Source organism: Diadema setosum, chromosome 11 (assembly GCF_964275005.1).
Source record: "Diadema setosum chromosome 11, eeDiaSeto1, whole genome shotgun sequence".
Lineage (NCBI taxonomy): Eukaryota > Metazoa > Echinodermata > Echinoidea > Diadematoida > Diadematidae > Diadema > Diadema setosum.
This window is the reverse complement of record NC_092695.1, coordinates 14,729,392-14,749,633: the sequence shown is the minus strand read 5'-3', so window position 1 is coordinate 14,749,633 and position 20,242 is coordinate 14,729,392. Positions and strand designations below refer to the sequence as shown.

Sequence of the window (20,242 nt, the reverse complement as noted above, 5' to 3'; positions counted from 1 at the left end):
GACCCACATTTTATTACGATCGTTTTGTTTTACTTTGTTTTTGGATGTTTCAGCTATTCCAAACCCGATTTTCATTAAATAAACTTTGAATTCCTCTTAAAATGGTATGCTCTGTACTATTCATAAGTGTTTTCTTGGTATCTCGCGAAAAAGTTAAAGCCCAATTTTCATCTCCACCAATACTGTACCATCCCGTGTAGAATTTATGTATGCTTGCTTCTTTTGTTCTGCTTTAATGAGCACCCAATTATACATTTTTGTGTCAAGCTGCTATGTCACCATCCTTGTTCACTGTGATTTGTAATGAATTTTGAAAAAAATAATTTCTCACCCCGATCATTATACTGTAAAACTAGAAATGTGTATTATAATTTCATGAATTTTGTGAGCTAAGATTTGCGAAATCAAAATGTATGCAAAAGTTTTTGTCTACACTATGCACTGAATGCTAGTGGCAATTCGTGAAAATTTCATGCCGCAAAAATATCTTACTTTACAGTAAATTCTGTAACTCTGTACCAGTATAATCAATTTATAGATGTTAAATGCAAAAATTCTGAAAAGCAGTCCGGAGTTCTCCTTTAAACCATAGTGTAACAGCTTGGATGTATTCAGTGTTTCTTTTTTTTTCCTTTTTTTTCTGGTGTCTACATATGTAGTTCCTTGATTTTACGCATGAAAACAAGAAAGCTTTGTTCACTCTTGTGACTGCTGGTGGATAATATGGATTGGCTATTGTGTGTGACCCACTATCTACACTGAATATTGTTTAAGTAAAGCAGCAATGATCACACAATCAATATAGGATGACACACATGGACACTCAGAAATACATACATGTACACATGTATGAAATCAGTGTTTTGTTCTTCTTTCTCCAACATTATGAATACATGTATAATATTATGTATATAATTTACGGCCAAAATGTATTTACATTATTGACAGAATTGAATAACATGCCTTTACAAACACTTAATATACATATTAACATGTAACTGCAGCAAGTAAAAAACAATACAAAAACAAAAGATTAGAATCCACAACAGAGAATGTCAAACTTTGATGAACTCAAAGTACTTTCTCCAGTCCCAGAACTTGACTTATGTAAAGTTTGACAGCAATAACATATGAATTATAACCAGGCCAACTGAACATAAGAGAGACAAAGCATACTTGAAATGAATAACCAGAAGAATACAGGACAAATAAAGTAATAATGAACATGCGTCAAACATGTCACATGTAGTCCAATTCTCAAAGTACAACTGCACATAGCACACACAATCACTTCAAGCTCAGTGTCAATAGACCATTTCTGTAATGTACTCATTTTCTATGCATGTTCACGAAAGATTGCCTAAGTAACTATACAGCTTGTGGGTGGGCCTGTTCTACCTTGCAAAATTGGATGAATGCTAAGTGAATTCTTGCCTACGAAAAATTGGAGGAAGGAGATGAATAAAATGGTTCATTACTAGCTGTGAGAAAAGAAACATCCATGAATTTGAATAAATTACAGAAAAGATCTATTGAAGATTGTGATAAACTCTGCTTGTAAAATGTAACAAACTTTGGAGAACTTTACAGATCTTGTGGCCATGATTGAGCAATGACTTCATTCTGTGTTGACTTCCTATGCATGATGACCCTGCCAAACCTTTAACATCAGCCTGGTAAACAAAAGGGGAAGAAATATCAAAGTAATATTAAATTTAAAAGTTAAATGTAGTTGATGTAGCAAAGGTGCTTCCTCAAATGAGAAGAAACGAGAAACACTGTTATGGCTAATGGTATGCCTCCGCCTTATTATATATATTATTGCCGTATCACCTTATAGGTCTAGAGTTCGTCTCGACAATGAGAGATTGGGGAGGTGTTACAGATAGATGGAGTACTAACTCTCTGAAATTCATGCAAGCACATGTTTGGGTTTATAGCATTACAATGAAATGTGTAACATTCCTCTATGCTTTGAAATCATACTCGACACCACTCTAGCTGCAAGGTGAAGTTTAGAGAAAGAATGCATTTCACATTTCAATGAAATACAAGCTATATTTTACCTTTCATGAAATGTGATGGGTTTAAAACAGTTTCAGAAAGAAGTCAATGTTATAAACATGAATTTCTGGTCATTCTTTGTATACAATGCGCAAATCGAAATGAAATTCTGATATTGTGATCTTTCAAATAAAGTACTCTGCTAAAGCATGTTCCAGCATGTTTTTGAACTTTTTGCTGTTAAAATTGAAAATTTTACACTGCATCTTTATTCCCTGCTCCAATTTATGGCACACATATTCAGTGCTGCCACGTTGAAAGTGAGAGCGAACTACAGCAGTGGGAAATTTTTCGTGATGTGAGAGCACTAGTCCTGACTATTGATGTTTTCTTTTGTCAATAGGTACGTGTAGTCAAGCAATTTCACATGACCCTATGGCCCAAAACTTTCCCTTCATCTGGTAATGCATGTATTCACTAAGTTTCAAGAAAAATTTTTCAGGCATTGCATAGATATGGGGAAATAGTGACATTTTTGAGAATTTGACCTTGACCCTTTATCTTTAACCTTGAGTATGTGCACCAAAAAGTTGATAGGTACAACTTGGTCCTCTCATATGTATATATATACACACACACACACGTATACAGTGGCATATCTGGGGGGGGGGGGGGGCAAGGGGGGCACGTGCCCTGGGCGCCACTCCTTGGGGGAGCAAGAAAACGAAAAAAAAAAAACGAAGAAGAAGAAGAAAAAAAAAGGAAGAAGAAGAAGAAAAAAAGAAAAGAAGAAGAAGAAGAAGAAAAAAAAAAACTCGCCCGGAAGGGGGGAGGGAGAATGGTTGGGGGGGGGGGGGCAGAAAACCAAATCAAACAAGATAAAAACTAAACATGATGATGACGCAGACAAAATGACAATGTGTATTGTGTTCACACAAAAATTCCATGTTCTGTGAGCTGAAATACAAAAATTTTCGGCAAAATGTTTCACGGAGCAGCGGCTGCAATTTCTTTCGTTCTGAAGCGATCGCCAATTGGATCAAAAGAAGGCGCCAACGGTTTCGAACATACGGGGGGGGGGGGGGCGCAAAAACCCCCGAATCAAACAAGATAATAACAAAACGTAATGATGACGCGGAAATATACAAATTTCAGCACACTCGCTCGTACTAATTTAGATTATTTTTTCAAGTCCTCGGTTTGTTGGTATAAATCGTTATCTATAAGGCCGTCACTATTATCTTGATTAGAATTGTAAGATTTAATAAGCAAAAAATGACAAGAGTTTCATGATTTGTAAGCTGAAATACAAAAATTTTCAGCTCACTCGCAGCGCTCGCTCGCCAAAATTTGTATAAAAAAAGAGAAGAAGATAAGAACAAAACGTGACGATGACGCGGACAAAATGACAATGTCTATTGTGTTCACTCATGTCATTTTATACTTAGCAGGAAAAATGTTACACGGAGCAGCGTCTGCAATTTCATTCGTTCTGAAGCGATCGCCGATTTTATCAAAAGAGGACGCCAACGGTTTCGAACATATATATACGGAGGAGGGGGGCGCAAAAAAAATGAAAAATGATAAGAAAAAAAAACGTAATGATGACGCAGAAATATAAAAATTTTGGCTCACTCGCTCGTACTAATTTAGAGTATTTTTTCAAGTCCTCACTTTGTTGATATAAATCGTTATCTATAAGGTCGTCACTATAATTGTGAGATTTAATAAGCAAAAATGACAAGAATTCCATGTTTTGTAAGCTGAAATACAAACATTTTCGGCTCGCTCGCTGCGCTCGCTCGCCAAAATTTATACTAAAAAAGATAAGAACAATACGTGATGATGACGAGGACATATACAAATTTCAGCTCACTCGCGCGTACTAATGTAGAGTATGGTCCTCAGTTTTTTGGTATAAATCGATCGTTATCTATAAGGCCGTCACTATATCTTGTTTAGAATTGAAAGATTTAGTAAGCAAAAAATGACAAGAATTCCATGTTTTGTTTTTCTATGTTTGGAAATCACAAAATTTATTTTGTAATAGCCGATCTCGCTATAAGAGCATTTTACAAAGACTTGTGAGGAAGAAAATTTGGGACTGGGAAAGTTTCCTTGTAAAAACCAATATCTCGTTATAGCAGTATTTGTTATATCGAGTTTCCCCTGCATGTTATATATATATGAGATTAAAACCTAAAATGGCATTAAAACGCTTTATATATATATATATATATATATATATATATATATATATATATACATATATATATATATATATATATATATATCGTCGCTGGGGTGATAAGACCTTGTATCTGCAATTTTGGTGAAAATGAGTTTTTTGGATTAATGGTCAAATAATGGGTTAAGTGATGTCCTGTCCAAATCCCAACTGTCTTACTCCAAAAATGAAGCCACCACGGCATGTCAAAGGAAAGGCTATCCCATTCGCCACAGTGCTTTGGCTGCCATGTTTTTAGGCTCTCCTGAACATTTGACATTTTGTAGATACGAGGTCTTATCGCCCCAGCGACGATATATATATATACACCTAGTTTCATTAGGATACCTCAAACAATTTTAAGTTACGCTGTCAACAAAACTGATTACGGATGGACGAATGGAAGGACAGACGGACAACCTAACCTAAAAACATAATGCCTCCGGCAACACTTCGTAGTGGAGGCATAGAAAATGATAAGAGTAATCATAGGACATAATCATGAAAGGGACTGACACAAGATGAACTAGAAATATCACTGAACATGATTAATACTCCCACCTACAACTTCTGAACAGGTATACTGCCACGAATAATAACAAGAGAAACAGGGGTCCAGGCACTCACCTAAACATTGCATGTTTCTCTTCCATGTATTCTCATTGGCCTGGAGACTATTTTTCAATAAAGAGCATACTAAATACAAGTATTGTGGAATGAGCTAAAACACCCTCATGTTTAGGTGGGGTATTAATCACATTCAGTGATAGTTCAAAATTTGTATAATTGTCTCTTTAGTACTGTCTTAATTCATACCAAGTCAATCACTTTTCTCTTTTGACCGGAAAGTGACATGAGTGTAGGACACTTGTGTTAGCTTACCTTTCCATTATTCACTGAAGAAGAGCATCTATTGAATTCGCCATAGACGCTTGTTTTCTGTGAGGTTTAAAACAGTGGGACAATTTGGTTAATCAATTGATGACGTCTGAGAAATGAAGAAAATTGCCTATGTCTCATCAAAGGAGTTATACAAGAGAGATGCTTTACATTTTATTTAACACATGCTCATCTTATGATCTGGAATGAACCTCCTCAAAACTAGTCTACAACATAGCCTAAATATCAATAAAGCTTGTCTATTTTTATCAGTATTAGAGTATAAGCTCATTTGTACTGGAAATTAATCTGAAATTGGTGTTGAACTTTTTGATCTCATAATAAAACATTTACTGCGGAATGACCCGTCTTTGCCATGATCACATGATGGTCAATAAGTGGGTCATAGGCTTTCGGAAGGGCTGAAATAGTAATAACTGATCCCAAAGTATAAGAAGAAAAACTCCACATCAAGAAAGCTCTCTTAAGCTGCGGCTACCCTCAGTAGGCCTTTCACAAGATCAGCAAGCCAAAGAACAAAGAGTCTGACACCGTCACAAATTCTACAAAAACTCCAACAAAAGGACAGATTCTGCTCCCTTATATCAAAGTTTCCAATGATTTGCTTAAGAACTTCAACAAGTCTGTCATAGAGGTTAGCTTCAAGTCTGCTAGGACACTATGCAAATGCTTAGTAGTGCCAAAGGACAAAACTGAGAAGGATATCACTGGTCTGGTGTATGGGATTCCTTGCAAAGGGAAGACATTCAAAGGTGCTTTCAGGCATAGTACATTGGTCAAACAGAATGTTCACCTAAAAAAAAAAAATACTCGAAATGTCGCTATGGCGACTGGCATGCCTCCGCCATAATGCATGATTCTCCTAATAGGTCTATAGTACATGTGGACAATGTGTGATTACATTTTCAAAAAACTGGCAAAATATCAAAATGACAGGTTTGTCACAAAAATGTTGAATGTTCACCTTCCTTGACCTAGGTCTAATTGGATGAATAGGAGAGCACATATTTGGGGATTTAAGGACTTTAACTTGACTTTGACCCTTTCATAAGTTTATGCCTTGAGTAATTTTCAAGGTATGGAGAAAAAAAATGCAATTTCTGTATTGAATAGTAAATTGTTACCATTTTCATCTGGCCATTGACCCTAAAATTCATGAGAGAATTACTGTCAGGCAGAACATGCATAAATATGTACTAAGTTTCAAGATAACTTGAGCCACTTCCGAGATATGGAGGAAGAAGTAAGTTCAGCACTTTCACTTGATCTTTGACATTTTGACCTCTTGGCAAAAAAAAACAATAACAAAAACAAAAACTTTCTAGAGAATCACTATCAGGTTAAAAATGCATACACCAAGTTTAACAAAAAAAAAATCCTGCTGGCATTGCACAAATATGAGGGAAATAGTAAAATTTTGAAGTGTTGCCCTTGACCTTTGACACCTGACCTCTGACCCATGAACCCCAAATTCCCTAGCTAATCACTGCCAGTCAGTACATGCACATATACTATGTTCCATGAAGATACCTTGAACTATTTCCAAGATACGGAGAAAAAAGTGAAATTTAACATTTTTACTTGACCTTTTGACCTTTGACCGCATGATCCCAAACTTTCACCAGAGAATCTTAATTGAGTAATACATGTATACACTAAGTTTCAAGAAAATATCTTCAGGCATGGCATAGATATGGGGGAAATAGTGAAATTTTAAGCATTTGACCTTGACCTTTTGATCTTTGACCTTGAGCATGTGCACCCAAAAGTTGATAGGCACAACTTCACCCCCTAATACATATACATGCCAAGTTTCATTGGGATACCTCAAAAGGTTTTTTAGTTACGCTGTCCACAAAATTCATTACGGACGGATGGACGGACAACCCGAAAACATACATTTGTAATGCCTCCGGCACCACTTCAAGGCGGAGGCATAAAAAAATACTCCTGTGCAAGAATATCAAAGGTTTCAGGAGATCATGAAGAGTGGTCCTGGAAAACGGTGTTTCAAGAAAACCACCTTCAAAGTTTTCGTTCAGTCAGAAGCATAATCAAGGACAAGTAGAAAGAATTTATTTGTGAACATTGGCAAGTACATGTATGTCCCTAGCAGCCATAGCAATGTTAAACTAGGCACATCTTCAGATGTCTGTCAAACGGCCAATCAATGACCATGTTGCATACAGGTTGGAATCAGAGTGCACTTTTACCTGTGCATGCAAATTTCATTTCTGAGTCTATAACAGTCATATACACATACAGTAATTTCTTCAGCACTGTCACAACAATCGCCCAATTGTAACATGAAGCAATGCACTGCAGAGTAAATTAATAATATTGTTAAGAGAGCAAGTATTCTGGAATTTGAGCATTTTCACCTGACCTTTGCCCGCTGACCCCATGGTCAGCAATTTCTTCAAATAATCACTGCTTGTTAACATCCATTTTCATAACAATATTTCGAGGTATTTTCAAAATATGGTCAAAAATTTTTATGTTTTACGTTTTACTATTTTCACTTGACCTTTGACCCAAAGCTAAAATCTTTCCCTACAGAATCATTGTCGAGTTAGTTAATGCATGTACAGTATACAAAAAGGTGAACTTAGTTTGATCAGGTTTGTGCTTCGAATAATCTCCATGAGTATGGAAAAAAAGTGTAATTTCAGCAATGAATAGTAGAACTTTAGCATTTTAACCTGACCTTTGACCCATGACCACAAATTCCCAAGAGAATCATTGTCAGGCAGTACATGCATATACCGTGTATATACTAAGTTTCATAAAGATACCTTGGGCTATTTCCGAGATATGGAGACAAAAGTGAAATTTTAGCATTTTCATTTAACTTTTGACCCCATGGCCCAAAACTTTTCCAGGGGAATCTTTATCTTGTAATACATGTGTTTACTAAGTTTCAAGAAAAAGCCTCAGGCATTGCATAGATATGGGGGAAATAGTGAAATTTTAAGCAAAGTTATAGTCTTCTTTTCAGACCCAATGGCTTTAGTGGTATGTTTATAACTTTAAATGTATTTTCTTTGCTAATATTGAACATTCTTTTTTCTGATTCTTGGTGTAATAGGTTACTGAAATGTAGCTCTTACACATATCAAAAAATATTTTTTTGACCACAGATACACTTTAAGCCAAATGCAGAAAATCCCTATTTTTGACCAATTTTGACAATCTGATTTCAAACAAGATTTTCTCGGCTCAGCTGTATCCGACTTTTGGCTCCTTTTGTCATGGTGGGTTGTATTATTCACCATACACAGATTGCTCAGCTCCCCTTCTTGATTTAAATTTTCTTTTAAAATTCTAATAGCTATTCCCACTCATGAGCAGGACTATCAAGTCTCTTGTTCATTTTTTCACGTATTGTTTTCTCCTGTCTCTTCTTCAGAGGTACATGCATAGAGCTAATGTAAAAGTCACAAAAAGGTTGGATGGCATTGTTAGAACTAGAGAACACAAAGACAAAAATAAAAATCTGAAGAATGAATCTGTCATAAGTAGTTTTTTTCCTCTGTAAGTAACAAATGAGGATAAAAATCAAATGCAGGACCTTCAGTTTGGTCAGACTCTACCACACTAAACTACATATTATAGAGAAAATAAAAGGAGATTAACATTCTGCAAATCACTTCAAACTCACTTCTTGCCACTCTTCTGTCTCCCAGACGCTGTCTTGGGTCGCCCAGAGCTTCCCTTTGAGGGCTTGAATTTCATGCCTCCCCCATCCAGGCTGTAGGTCAAGAAGACATTGGACAGGTCCACCTCACCACCAGTCAAGTTCTTATCCTTCTCGGCCACCGGTGTTTGCTTCCGCATATTGTTGCCAGTGTATGCAACACATTTCTGCAATTAGTGCACAAAGACAATGGTCAGGCATTGCCAATGTTTAATAGGAAAAGTATATCTGCTTCATGGCATGGCAATTTGAAAGGGATACAAAAAAAAATAGATTAAAACTAGAAATGTCGCTAAGGCGACTGGTATGCCTCCGCCATAATGCACGATTCTCCTAATAGGTCTATAGTACATGTAGACAATGTGTGATTACATTTTCACAAAATTGGCAAAATATTAAAATGACAAGTTTGTCACAAATGTGTTGAATGTTCACCTTCCTTGACCTAGGTTTAATTGGATGAATAGGAGAGCATGTACTTGGGGATTTCAGGACTTTAACTTGACTTTGACCCATTCATAAGTTTATGCATTGAGTAATTTTCAAGGTATGGAGAAAAAGTGCAATTTCTATAATGAAAAGTTCATTGTTACCATTTTCATCTGGCCTTTGACCCTAAAATTCATAGGATAATCACTGTCAGGCACAACATGAATAAATACGTAGTAAGTTTCAAGATAACTTGAGCCTCTTCTGAGATATGGAGGAAAAAGTTAGTTCAGCACTTTCCCTTGATCTTTGACCTTTTGACCTTTGAGGCAAACAAAAAAAGAAGAAGAAAAAAGAAAGCTTCCAGAGAATCTCTATTAGGTTATACATGCATACACCAAGTGTAAAAAAAAAGACAATCCTGCTGGCATTGCATAAATATGAGGGAAATAGTAAGATTTTGAAGTGTTGCCCTTGACCTTTGACCCCTGACCTTTGACCCATGAACCCTAAATTCTCTAGATATACACTGCCAGTCAGTACATGTATATATACTATGTTCCATGAAGATACCTTGAACAATTTCCAAGATACAGAGAAAAAAGTTAAGTTTTAATATTTTTACTTGACCTTTTGACCTTTGACCTCATGACCCCAAACTTTCACCAAAGAATCTTAATTGGGTAATACATGTATACACTAAGTTTCAAGAAAATATCTTCAGGCATTGCATAGATATGGTGGAAATAGTGAAATTTTACGTATTTGACCTTGACCTTTTGACCTTTGACCTTGAGCATGTGCACCCAAAAGTTGATAGGCACAACTTCACCCCCTAATACACATACATGCCAAGTTTCATTAGGATACCTCAAAAGGTTTTTTAGTTACGCTGTCCACAAAATTCATTACGGACGGAAGGACGGACAGACGGACAACCCGAAAACATAATGCCTCCAGCACCACTTCGTGGCGGAGGCATAAAAATTGTATGGTAGGGCTGTCACTCAAATTTGAAAGAAAGTGTTTTTCAAAGATGGTAAGGTTAGTAGTAATCTGATTACTACCTACTTCATCTTTTTTTTCCCTCTGAGGATATTGAATTTATGAGAGAAAATACAACTTCATGTTTAAAAAATGTGTCCATGATACATGTACATGGAGATTACAAATGTCCAACTAAGACACAAAATTGAAATTAGAGAGCTAATTGACAAGTTCAATACTGGCAGCCTGGGGAGAAACAACCAAAAATTGAATGTATAAATCAGTCTGTTGGGTAAGGAGTCAAGGCAGAAGTTGACAGCCATGCCACAGTACACTATCCCGAGTTTGCTCCTTACCAGCTGCCACTCCCCAATGTCCTCGTTCCACTGGACATACTGCTCAATCATCTCCTGGAAGTCCTGGGGAATAAAGCTGTCAATGATGAGCATGGAGAGGCGCAGCTCACGACTCAGCTCCCTGACATTCTCCAGCAGAGCTTCCATCTCTCTCTGGTGCTCACCTTGCATATCAGCCACCTGCAGAGGTCAACAAGCCAAAGTTCCAGAGGGTAATCAAATTCATTTTCATACAGTAGACTGTCTTATTGCAATCATATCGGGGGGGGGGGGGGGGGGGGGGGAGGGTGTACACCCCTAAAAAAAACCGGAAGGTCCTCTTTCAAAAAAAAACAAAAAACAAATACATTTCAATGATGAGCTTCATCACATACGTACTACTCCAATGTCTGAATGTGTAACTGTTTGAATACTGAAATGCCTTTGTGATCGAGTACACTGATGCATGCATCATATTCGCAACCCATCAACTTTAATAGCACATCTTAACCCACCTCTCTACATATGTATTAACCCTATTTTAACTGGGCAATTTGAGACCAAGTTTTTACTGGGGGTGGGGGGGTCAATTTGACCCCCCCTTCAGATCTCAGCTGCCGATCGCGCGATCGCCGCAAAATTTTGCCTGAAGATAGAGCTGGATGTCAACTACAAGATTACATGGTCGTACAATAGAAAAATATTGGCTTTCTATTTTTAGTAAATTAATTATGCAAATTTACGCATGAAATCATATTTTCACCTATAACTCCATTAAAAAGACTGAAGGATTGCTAAATTTTTGTGTCAGAGTTCCTCAAGACACATCCAACAATTTTCTTGTAAAAAAATAGCACAATCAAAATTAGTTTCTTTTTTTTATTGTTTTGTTAATTTCTTATGTATTTTATCGTTTTTTCGACCTTTTGTTTTCTATTTGTTTTTGCCAAAATTTGTTGCAGGCACTTTTTCAAGCTTATCTACATTAGAATTGATTAATTTCAATGGTTAAAAGTTGAAATAATCTAATTCATATCAATTTAACAAAAAAACACAATTTGCATTGGATTTGCACATGATATCATGAATTTGAGCTGTTTTCGGGTTGACATGCATATGCAAAACATTACATAACTTCAGAACGGTGTACCCAGATGTCGCAAATTTGGTCTCAAACTATGCAGGAGACTTCAATAAAACAAGAGACCCGCGGGTCTAGCGCTCACCTGAGTATCGTAAGTTCACCTTTCACGCAGTCACTAATCTAAATTATTCACAGCTCTACTAAAATTTGACCAGGCATTCTCAAGTAGAAGATAAAAATGTACAATAAGGGCCCCAATTTTTTAAGATTCCTTAATTTGGGGGGGATTGGGGCCCCCTGGGGCCCTCTGGGTGGGGCATGGTGCCCATTTTGATAAATTGAGATCCTGACCCCCTAGGGATGCTACCTGCCAAGTTTGACGAAAATCCATCATGAGGTTTTCAGGAAGAAGAAAGATGAAAATGTACAATTCAGGCCCCCATTTGGACCTTCCCAACCCCCCCCCCCCCCAAGAGGGGCACCCCAGGATCTGCTATGAACAAACTTGAAACTACAGTCATTAATGTACTCACTCATAGTATTATCTTAGCTCTTTAACTTCTGATTCTAGAGAAAAATTTTTAAAGATTCCTTCATTTTGGGGCATGGTGCCCATTTTAACAAATTGAGATCCTAACCCCCTAGGGATGCTACCTGCCAAGTTTGGTGAAAATTGGTCATGGGGTTCTCAAGAAGAAGATGAAAATGTACAATTTAGGCCCCATTAGGACCCCTCCCCACCCCCCTCCCCTGGGTCCCAAGGGGGGCACCCCTGATTCTGCCATGAACAAACTTGAAACTACAGTCATCAATGTACTAACTCATAGTATTAACTTAGCTCTATCACTTCTGGTTCTAGAGAAGAAGATTTTTACAGATTCCTTAATTTTGGGGGGTTTGGGCCCCCCTGGGGGCCCCCTGGGTAGGTCATGGTGCCCATTTTAACAAATTGAGTTCCTAACCCCCTAGGGATGCTACCTGCCAAGTTTGATGAAAATCGGTCTTGGGGTTTTCAAGAAGAAGATGAAAATGTAAAAAGTTTACGCACGACGGACGACGCACGACGGACGAAGGGCGATCGCAATAGCTCACTTGAGCCTTTGGCTCAGGTGAGCTAAAAAGTCATGAAACGACGCGGCAAAATCTTTGCGTGTTGCGGAATCGTAGCGCAAAATGTCGAGGGGGTTGTCAATTTGACCCCCCCCCCCCAAGTCAGAATAGGGTTAAAATATACAATACACAAATTTCGTGCCTTGCACAAGCTCATGCACCCTGTAATGCATAGCCTAATAGGTGGCCATTGCGGCCACCTAGCTAAAATATTCTTAAAAGCTAAACATTATTTTTTTCTTTTTTTTTATAGCATTTTTAATAGATTTTGTATCTGCAAACTGCTCAAAAGGTTGCAAAAAAATGATTAAAAACATCAAATTTTCTTACTTTTGGGATTGAAAAATTTGAAAATATTCCACCACAATGTGTACCTGATCATTCAATTTCAATTCTTAAAATGCAAAAGCTCCTTAAGTTCCTTAAGTCAACATGAATTTGCAATGCATAGGTTCTTTAAAGTAAAGAAATTTAATAAGCAACGGCAGCAGTTATAAACCTGGAAATGACAATGGTAATAACAATATGTGACCCTGCACCACAAAACCAACAAAAAGTCGCCAGACATGGATTTTTAGTTAAGGGCAGATTCTGAAAGAGCAGACTCTGAGCTTTAAAATGATGTATAACTCGATTCACATGGACTCTCCTAACCTACCTAATTACTGGAAAGAAAGCACACACTCCGGAAAAGTGTGAACTGAGAAAAGAGGCTCTGAAATACAGTGTCTATTCAAGTGTGAGATGTGATGAGATGAGATGAGATGAAAGGGACAAAACACAGGATGTCATAAACCGGAGCAATAACAATGAAGGGATTCTCAGATTAAGCTGAATTTGAGCAAGTTCTATTAACACATTCTGTCCATGATTAATGCCAACTTTCAAAGCAGTAGCAATATCCTTTCAAAGTTATTAGATTGAAAGTGAAGAGTGTACAAAGGATTTCAAGAAATTAAAAGGGGCCTCTACTACATACCTGCTCATTCTACTCTCCCCCAATAAGGGGTAGTAGAAAAACTGTGGAAAACACACTTCCCCATTCGTGTTATGATCCAAAACTTAAGCATAATGTAGAAGAAAGATAGCTCTTTCAGAAAATATGAAAAAGTCAAGATTGATTTAGTTGACATCTTTCACCTGTTTTGAGTCCTCACGCAAAATCAAGGGGTGCGACTTTTTGTTTGTTTTGTGATGCACGGTCACATATGGTTACTTGCAATGCCTGCTATAGTGTTTACGGCAATGAAAATGGTAATGGGAATCAATGGAGTAGGATCTGTTGATATGGTAATGGAAAAAGCAATGCACTTAAAAAGGAAGATGGAAATTAAAGTAAAGTTAGATCAATGCACCGTAACTTCTAGTTTGGTGTCATGTATAGGTGAAACGCTGTGGAATATTGCAAGAGTTCTGGAAAGATAAAATGTCCAGCTTAGAAAATTATTCACTTACCTCTGATTTGGCCTGCATCAGCATAGTCCAGACCTTTTTGAGCTTCTTGGTCTTGCCATGGGCCTCGTCCTGAAGACTGTTGTATTTTTCCTCAATGTCCAGACGCTCCTGTTCCTTTTCCTCCAGCTCTTTTCGCATGGCCTCTCGTTTGGCCATACGCTCCTCTAGCTCCATGGCAGACTGTTCCAGCAGTCGTTCCTGCTCCTCCGACTTGGCCAGCAGGTCCACCCCACCAACAATCAACTTCTTCTGAATAGCATTAAGTTTTTCTGTCAGCACCTTCTGGTCCTCCCTGATATCAAAAATGTAACAAAACAAAACAAAAAAGACTAGTAAACATATTGGCAAACTCAGGCATGATGGCAATCTTTTTATGTTAATATTGAATGATGTGGACAGTTGTATTCAACAGAATTTAACACAGCATGCCTATGTAGATAACTATTTATGTATCAATACAAAACTTTCATTCTGGTGGACACACTATGATGAAATTGCCACTGTTGACAAAAAAACAATTTGCATACATATGCGGAATAAGTTGCTACTCTTGTGCCCAGATATACCTACACACAGGAATACACATGAAACCTCCTACTTGCAGTATTCAGCATACAACTTTATTTATAAGGCAAAGGTGGTAAAACAAACACTGTGCGGAACTCACTGGGCCTTGTGCAGCTCACTTTCCCTCCGCTGCAGCTCCTTCTGTACCTTGTTCCTTTCCTCCTCCTCCATGTCCTTCTTCTCCTCCAGGGCAGCCTTCTCCTCATCAATCTTCTTCTGCATGGCAGCCATCTTCTCAGGTGACAGATTTCTTTTGCCTACATGAGGATGTGGGGACAGACACAACAAAATTTGTACAGATGCATGTGTGACAATGATACTAATGATTATTTCAATTCCAGTAAATGGATCCATAATCATAACAACAGTACAAGAAGTACTCTCCTGAAGTAATGATGACATGAAAATAATGACAATAATAACATCCACAAGGAAGCACAATTTCTGAAACAAATGCCTTCTGTGAATCCATCAGTGTCCACCATACTGATGTAAGGGTTTATACATGTATGATTTCACTTCTCTGAGCTCTTGTTGAATGCACTGAAAACACTTGAACAGGAATTTCTGACAGTTCCTGCAATGGTTTAAAAGTGGATTAAAGGGTACTGCTGGGAAAGAACTTTGTTTCGCTTTATGACAGATACACCACTCATTCACATATATCCCAACTATTTTTATCTCAAACTTCCTCCCAACATGACAAAAGAACAACATTTGTGAAATATTCTGACACTCTGTAAGGTTGCATCACTTGATGCAAATAATGTAATGCAGGGAGATATGTTGCTAGCCCCTGCATGCACACAGTCACAACTACATGCAATTTCATACTCAGGAAACGCCATTAATCATTTCTCTTCACAGAAATCATAGCCATGTCAATGGCATGTCTTCTTCTTTTTTTTAAGGCAAATTTACCATTTTCAGAAGAAACAAAAACCCAGCATCAGTGCTTTAAAATAGTTCTAATATGTGAGTTAGGGATAGAAACAATCACTGTAAAAAAACTGAATCCATATAATCAATGATAAGTATTGTTAAATACATAAAATGTGAACAATAGTCATAATAAAAATGTTTCCAGAATAAACCGTCTACAGTTATGGTTTAATGAGAAAAATACTGATATCTCCTTTATATATTTAAAGCTTTATTGCACAAATTCTATATGGTACACGTATGCATTAAATGTGGTATCTTGAACATTTTTCAAATCACTGCTCCCAAAGGTAAACAGGACCTTTAAAAGCAAAAGTTGTCCTCAGCCAAGCAGTCCTCTTTAGAAACTTACAAGCTGTGAAATCAATGATTAATTTATTGATAAGCAAAAGTAAATCAAGTATGGGCAGGACTATAGGAACTGCCAAGAATAATCAGAGACTGAGGGAGTTAGCTCTATCCACACTATCCTTGTATGATTTTCATTCAAAAAAAGCTGTTACCATGGCAATGCATGGTCCAACATTGACAATAGATGAAGCTTACAGATCTACATACTGTTGCAGTCAAATAAGCCAATTTCTCAGATCAAAAAGCTAAAAAACTGACAGTTAGCCAATTCACAATATTTTTGAATGCTTTTCTTTTACACAATGTTGTTTCCATGGCAATGCATAGTTCTGTATAAAAGTTATATTGGTCACACAAGTCAAATGTCTTGTAAAATGCTCAAAAACTGAGGGATTTACCTCAATCTCCAATATACTTGTATGATTTTTATCAGACACCAGACACAGGGGTCTAGTGCTCACCTCAGTGTTGCAAGTTCACCTTTTAAGCACTCTTGCAGGTGTTGGTTTGAAGCATTTTCAAAAAGATGATCAAAATGTAAAAACTGGCCCCCTTTTGATCCCGGTCCAAATGGGGCCACCCCTGGATCTTCCATGTACAACAAATGAAGAAGTCTGCAATGACTTCTTAAAATTGTTACAGATACTTACTCTTCTTGCTTTTGCGTCTCTTCTTTTTCTCCCCTTGCTCTCCTGTTTCATCTCCCACCTCATCACTTTCCTCTGAGCCAGAGTCATCATCAATATCATCTAGACCTTCCCCAGCTGATACACAGGGAGGAAAAGATCATAAAAGCTTGGTTGAGAGAATAATCTAGTCATGGGGGGGGGGGGGTAAGAAAAGTGATACATGCATTGCATAAATCATTCCATTTAATCAAGTAGACAGTCACATTTTGCTATTTGAACTCACCTTAAAATGTTTTAAATAAACCTTTAATACCCATAAATGTTCCTAATACTGTTACATTAAGTGTTACATAGCTTCAAATCACTTAGTTTTTAGATATACCAGTAGTACACAGCTTTATGGAATATATATATATATATATATATGTATATATATATATATATAAATATATATATATGTATATATATATATATATATATATATATATATATATAAATATATATATATATATATATATATATATATATATATATATATATATATATATATATATATATAATATATATATATGTGTATATGTATATATATATATATATACATATATATATATATCATATGTATATGTATATATATATATATATATATATATAATATAATATAACACGATGCTTATATAGCGCATATCACTACTGTAGTGTCTCTATGCGCTTTAAGGGAGAGGGATGAAAATAGAGAGAGGATATGTAGTGTACAATGTATGTACCATAGATGCAAAACCAAACTCATTCATAATACTTTTTAAACAGAAATGTCTTGAGAGCAGTTTTAAATAAACTTTAGCACAGTGAGTAACAATCTCTTTGCTGAAGTATTTCTGTAGCAGATACCATGTGCTGAAATATGTTTCACTATCAAATGAAGCTAAGCTAAGCAGCAAGAGAACATCTTCTTAAAAACTTGCCAGGCACCTTATTACAGGATTAGAAGGCAAGAAGACAAATTCTCAAAACTCAAAAGGCACCAAGGTGACATGCTCAAATCTGCCTTGGCATCGTAAGATGAAGAGGCATGCGGGCAATTTCTTCCAACTACCCTTTGTGCTTTATTATTTAAGAAAGAGTAGTCTAGGAAGGAAAAATGTGAATTTCCAAGTGGTCAATCATCTGGCACCTGAGCTGACTATAGCTACTCTTGACATGTATGTGTTTGTGGAAGTGTGTGACAGTGTGGGGTGTGGTGTGTGAAAATGTCTGTGTTCCTTTGCCAGATTGGTATTATCCTTGCATTACCTTTCTCTTTAAAGTAATCTTGAATAATCATGAGAAATTTACTGATTCCTTTAGTGAGCACGGCTTGACTTTGTAAGAATAGGCACTAGATGATTAAATGACTCACACTCGGACAGCTGTTTCTTCAGGTCCTCAATCTCCTTTTGGAACTGCCTCAGGAGGGCATCCTTGGGGTCCTCATTGATCTTGGCATTGTTCTTGATGTTCTTTGCACGATTGGCGTAACGCAGTGTGCTAATTGTCTCATCATAGTTGTATTCCGCGGGTCCAATGTTAGCACACTGAAAGGAAGTCACATTCACCGAGAAGATGCATACATAAAGATAAAGAATAAACATGCAATTTTCTAAATCACATACACATGTAGGGACAAAAATGTATTGCATTATTCAACATAATTAATGCATCTCATCCAGTACGGGGAGAGAAGACTACTAGAGTTCATGATGTCTGCAGTATGATAAATTCCAAACAAAATTTGTATTATATACAATGTACATATATCTGGTGAAGATTTGTCCCATTTAAAAGATGTCATATTCTATTCAGGCATAAAAAATGACATGCTTTGAAACTGTCGTCAAAATTTTGTGACTGCATGCATACATTCAATGTGTAATATTTATGTGTTGGACACAAGTGAGCTAACTACATGTATCTACAAGAAGCACACTCATCTCAAAAGACAGGCAAAATAAGAACACCAGGATACTCTGCAGTTGGCTATGGTGAACTACAGAGGTATGTGAACAAACTCATACTACAGTACATTATCAACAAAATTTGCACAATATCTTATTTCCATTATTGTATACAGACATATATTCAACATGTATATCTAGGTGTAGTCACAAGCAAGTAAACTATTTATAAGAAGTGCTGTCATCAGAAAAAGACACACACAAAAAAAACCAAAACAAAACAAAACAAAACAACAGGCAAAATGAGAACACCCGGAAGTGCCGCATTTGGCTTTAGTTGACTACAGAGGTAATGTTAACAAACTTATATCACAGAACATAGTTAATACAATTTGCAAACTATCTTATTTCCGAATCCAATACAGTAGCTCCTCTATATGCCCAATATACCCAATAGAGCATGTTCACAACTAACATAGTAAAATCTGCATTGCAATAACAATTGCAATCACTAGAGGAAACTTTGAAGTGCTGCTCTTAAGTTTGGCATCATGGAATAAAAGAGCATGATTCTTTGTTGGTTTTCAGTCTTTAATTCATTCCAATTAAGAATAATAACAAAAAAAAAAAAAAATGTGTGTAACTGACCATGACTGTCTTTGCATTGCCACCAAGGGAATCCTGGAGGAGTCTAGTCAACTTGGAGTTCCTGTAAGGGATGTGGGTACTCTTCCCATCAACCAGGGATGAGATGACATTACCCAGCGTTGAGAGGGAGAGGTTGATCTTGGTGGCCTCCTTCAGACGCTGGCCTGATGCACCTGTCTTGGTCTGTCTTTCTGACCCCTGCAGAGATTTGGGGCAGAGGGAGATAGCTGTGAAGCATACCAAGTCCATATGAGCATGGGTAACAGGCTTAACATGCTCAACGTTTTGACACAATATGTACAAGTTGGTGAAAATCGGTCATGGGGTTTCGAGAAGAAACTGGAAATGTAAAGGTTTGTGCATGAGTTTTCGCATTTTAACCTGACCTATGACCCCAAAAGTCTGAAAAGATCACTGTTAGGCAGTACACGCATATGCACTCAGTTAAATGAAGAAACCTTGAGCCATTTCTAAAATGTATAGAGAACTAGAAATGTCGCTATGGCGACTGATGCCTCCGCCATAATGCATGATTCTCCCAATAGGCGTATAGTACAATGTCTTCACAATGTGTGATCCATGACAGTTTCACATAACTGGCAAAATATTGAAATGACAGGTTTGTCAGAAATGTCTTGAACTGGGTTTGCTATAATTTTCTAAGAGTGCAGGTACACATATTTGGGGAATTTTGGGAAAGTTTATGCAATGAGTAATTTCCAAGGTACGAAGAAAGAGTGTGATGACGGTACAAAATAGATTTTTTTTTTTTTTTTTTTTGGGGGGGGGGGGCATTGAAACCTGGCCTTTGACCCTTAACCTTTGACCTTCTGGCTGGAAATTTCCTGGAGAATCTCCATTAGGTAATGCATTAAGTTTTGAAACTAATAATGCAAGCATTGCATATACTAGTATATGAGGGAAATAGTAAAATTTTGAGGAGTTG

At 37.0% G+C, this 20,242-nt stretch overlaps 1 protein-coding gene across 1 annotated transcript in view; it reads right to left on the bottom strand.

Moving 5' to 3' along the window:
* Positions 1-1,266: 1,266 nt before the first annotated feature.
* LOC140234644 (kinesin-II 85 kDa subunit) overlaps positions 1,267-20,242 on the bottom strand; it is a 64,618-nt gene continuing 45,642 nt past the window's right edge. Inside the window, exons 7-15 of the mRNA XM_072314677.1 lie at positions 19,297-19,494; positions 18,114-18,288; positions 16,739-16,852; positions 14,896-15,052; positions 14,229-14,520; positions 10,601-10,780; positions 8,793-8,995; positions 5,114-5,170; positions 1,267-1,673 (exon numbers count right to left, since the gene is read on the bottom strand). Coding sequence (XP_072170778.1) covers positions 5,125-5,170; positions 8,793-8,995; positions 10,601-10,780; positions 14,229-14,520; positions 14,896-15,052; positions 16,739-16,852; positions 18,114-18,288; positions 19,297-19,494 — 1,365 coding nt within the window. The 3' untranslated portion in view covers positions 1,267-1,673; positions 5,114-5,124. The remainder of the gene's footprint in view (positions 1,674-5,113; positions 5,171-8,792; positions 8,996-10,600; positions 10,781-14,228; positions 14,521-14,895; positions 15,053-16,738; positions 16,853-18,113; positions 18,289-19,296; positions 19,495-20,242) is intronic.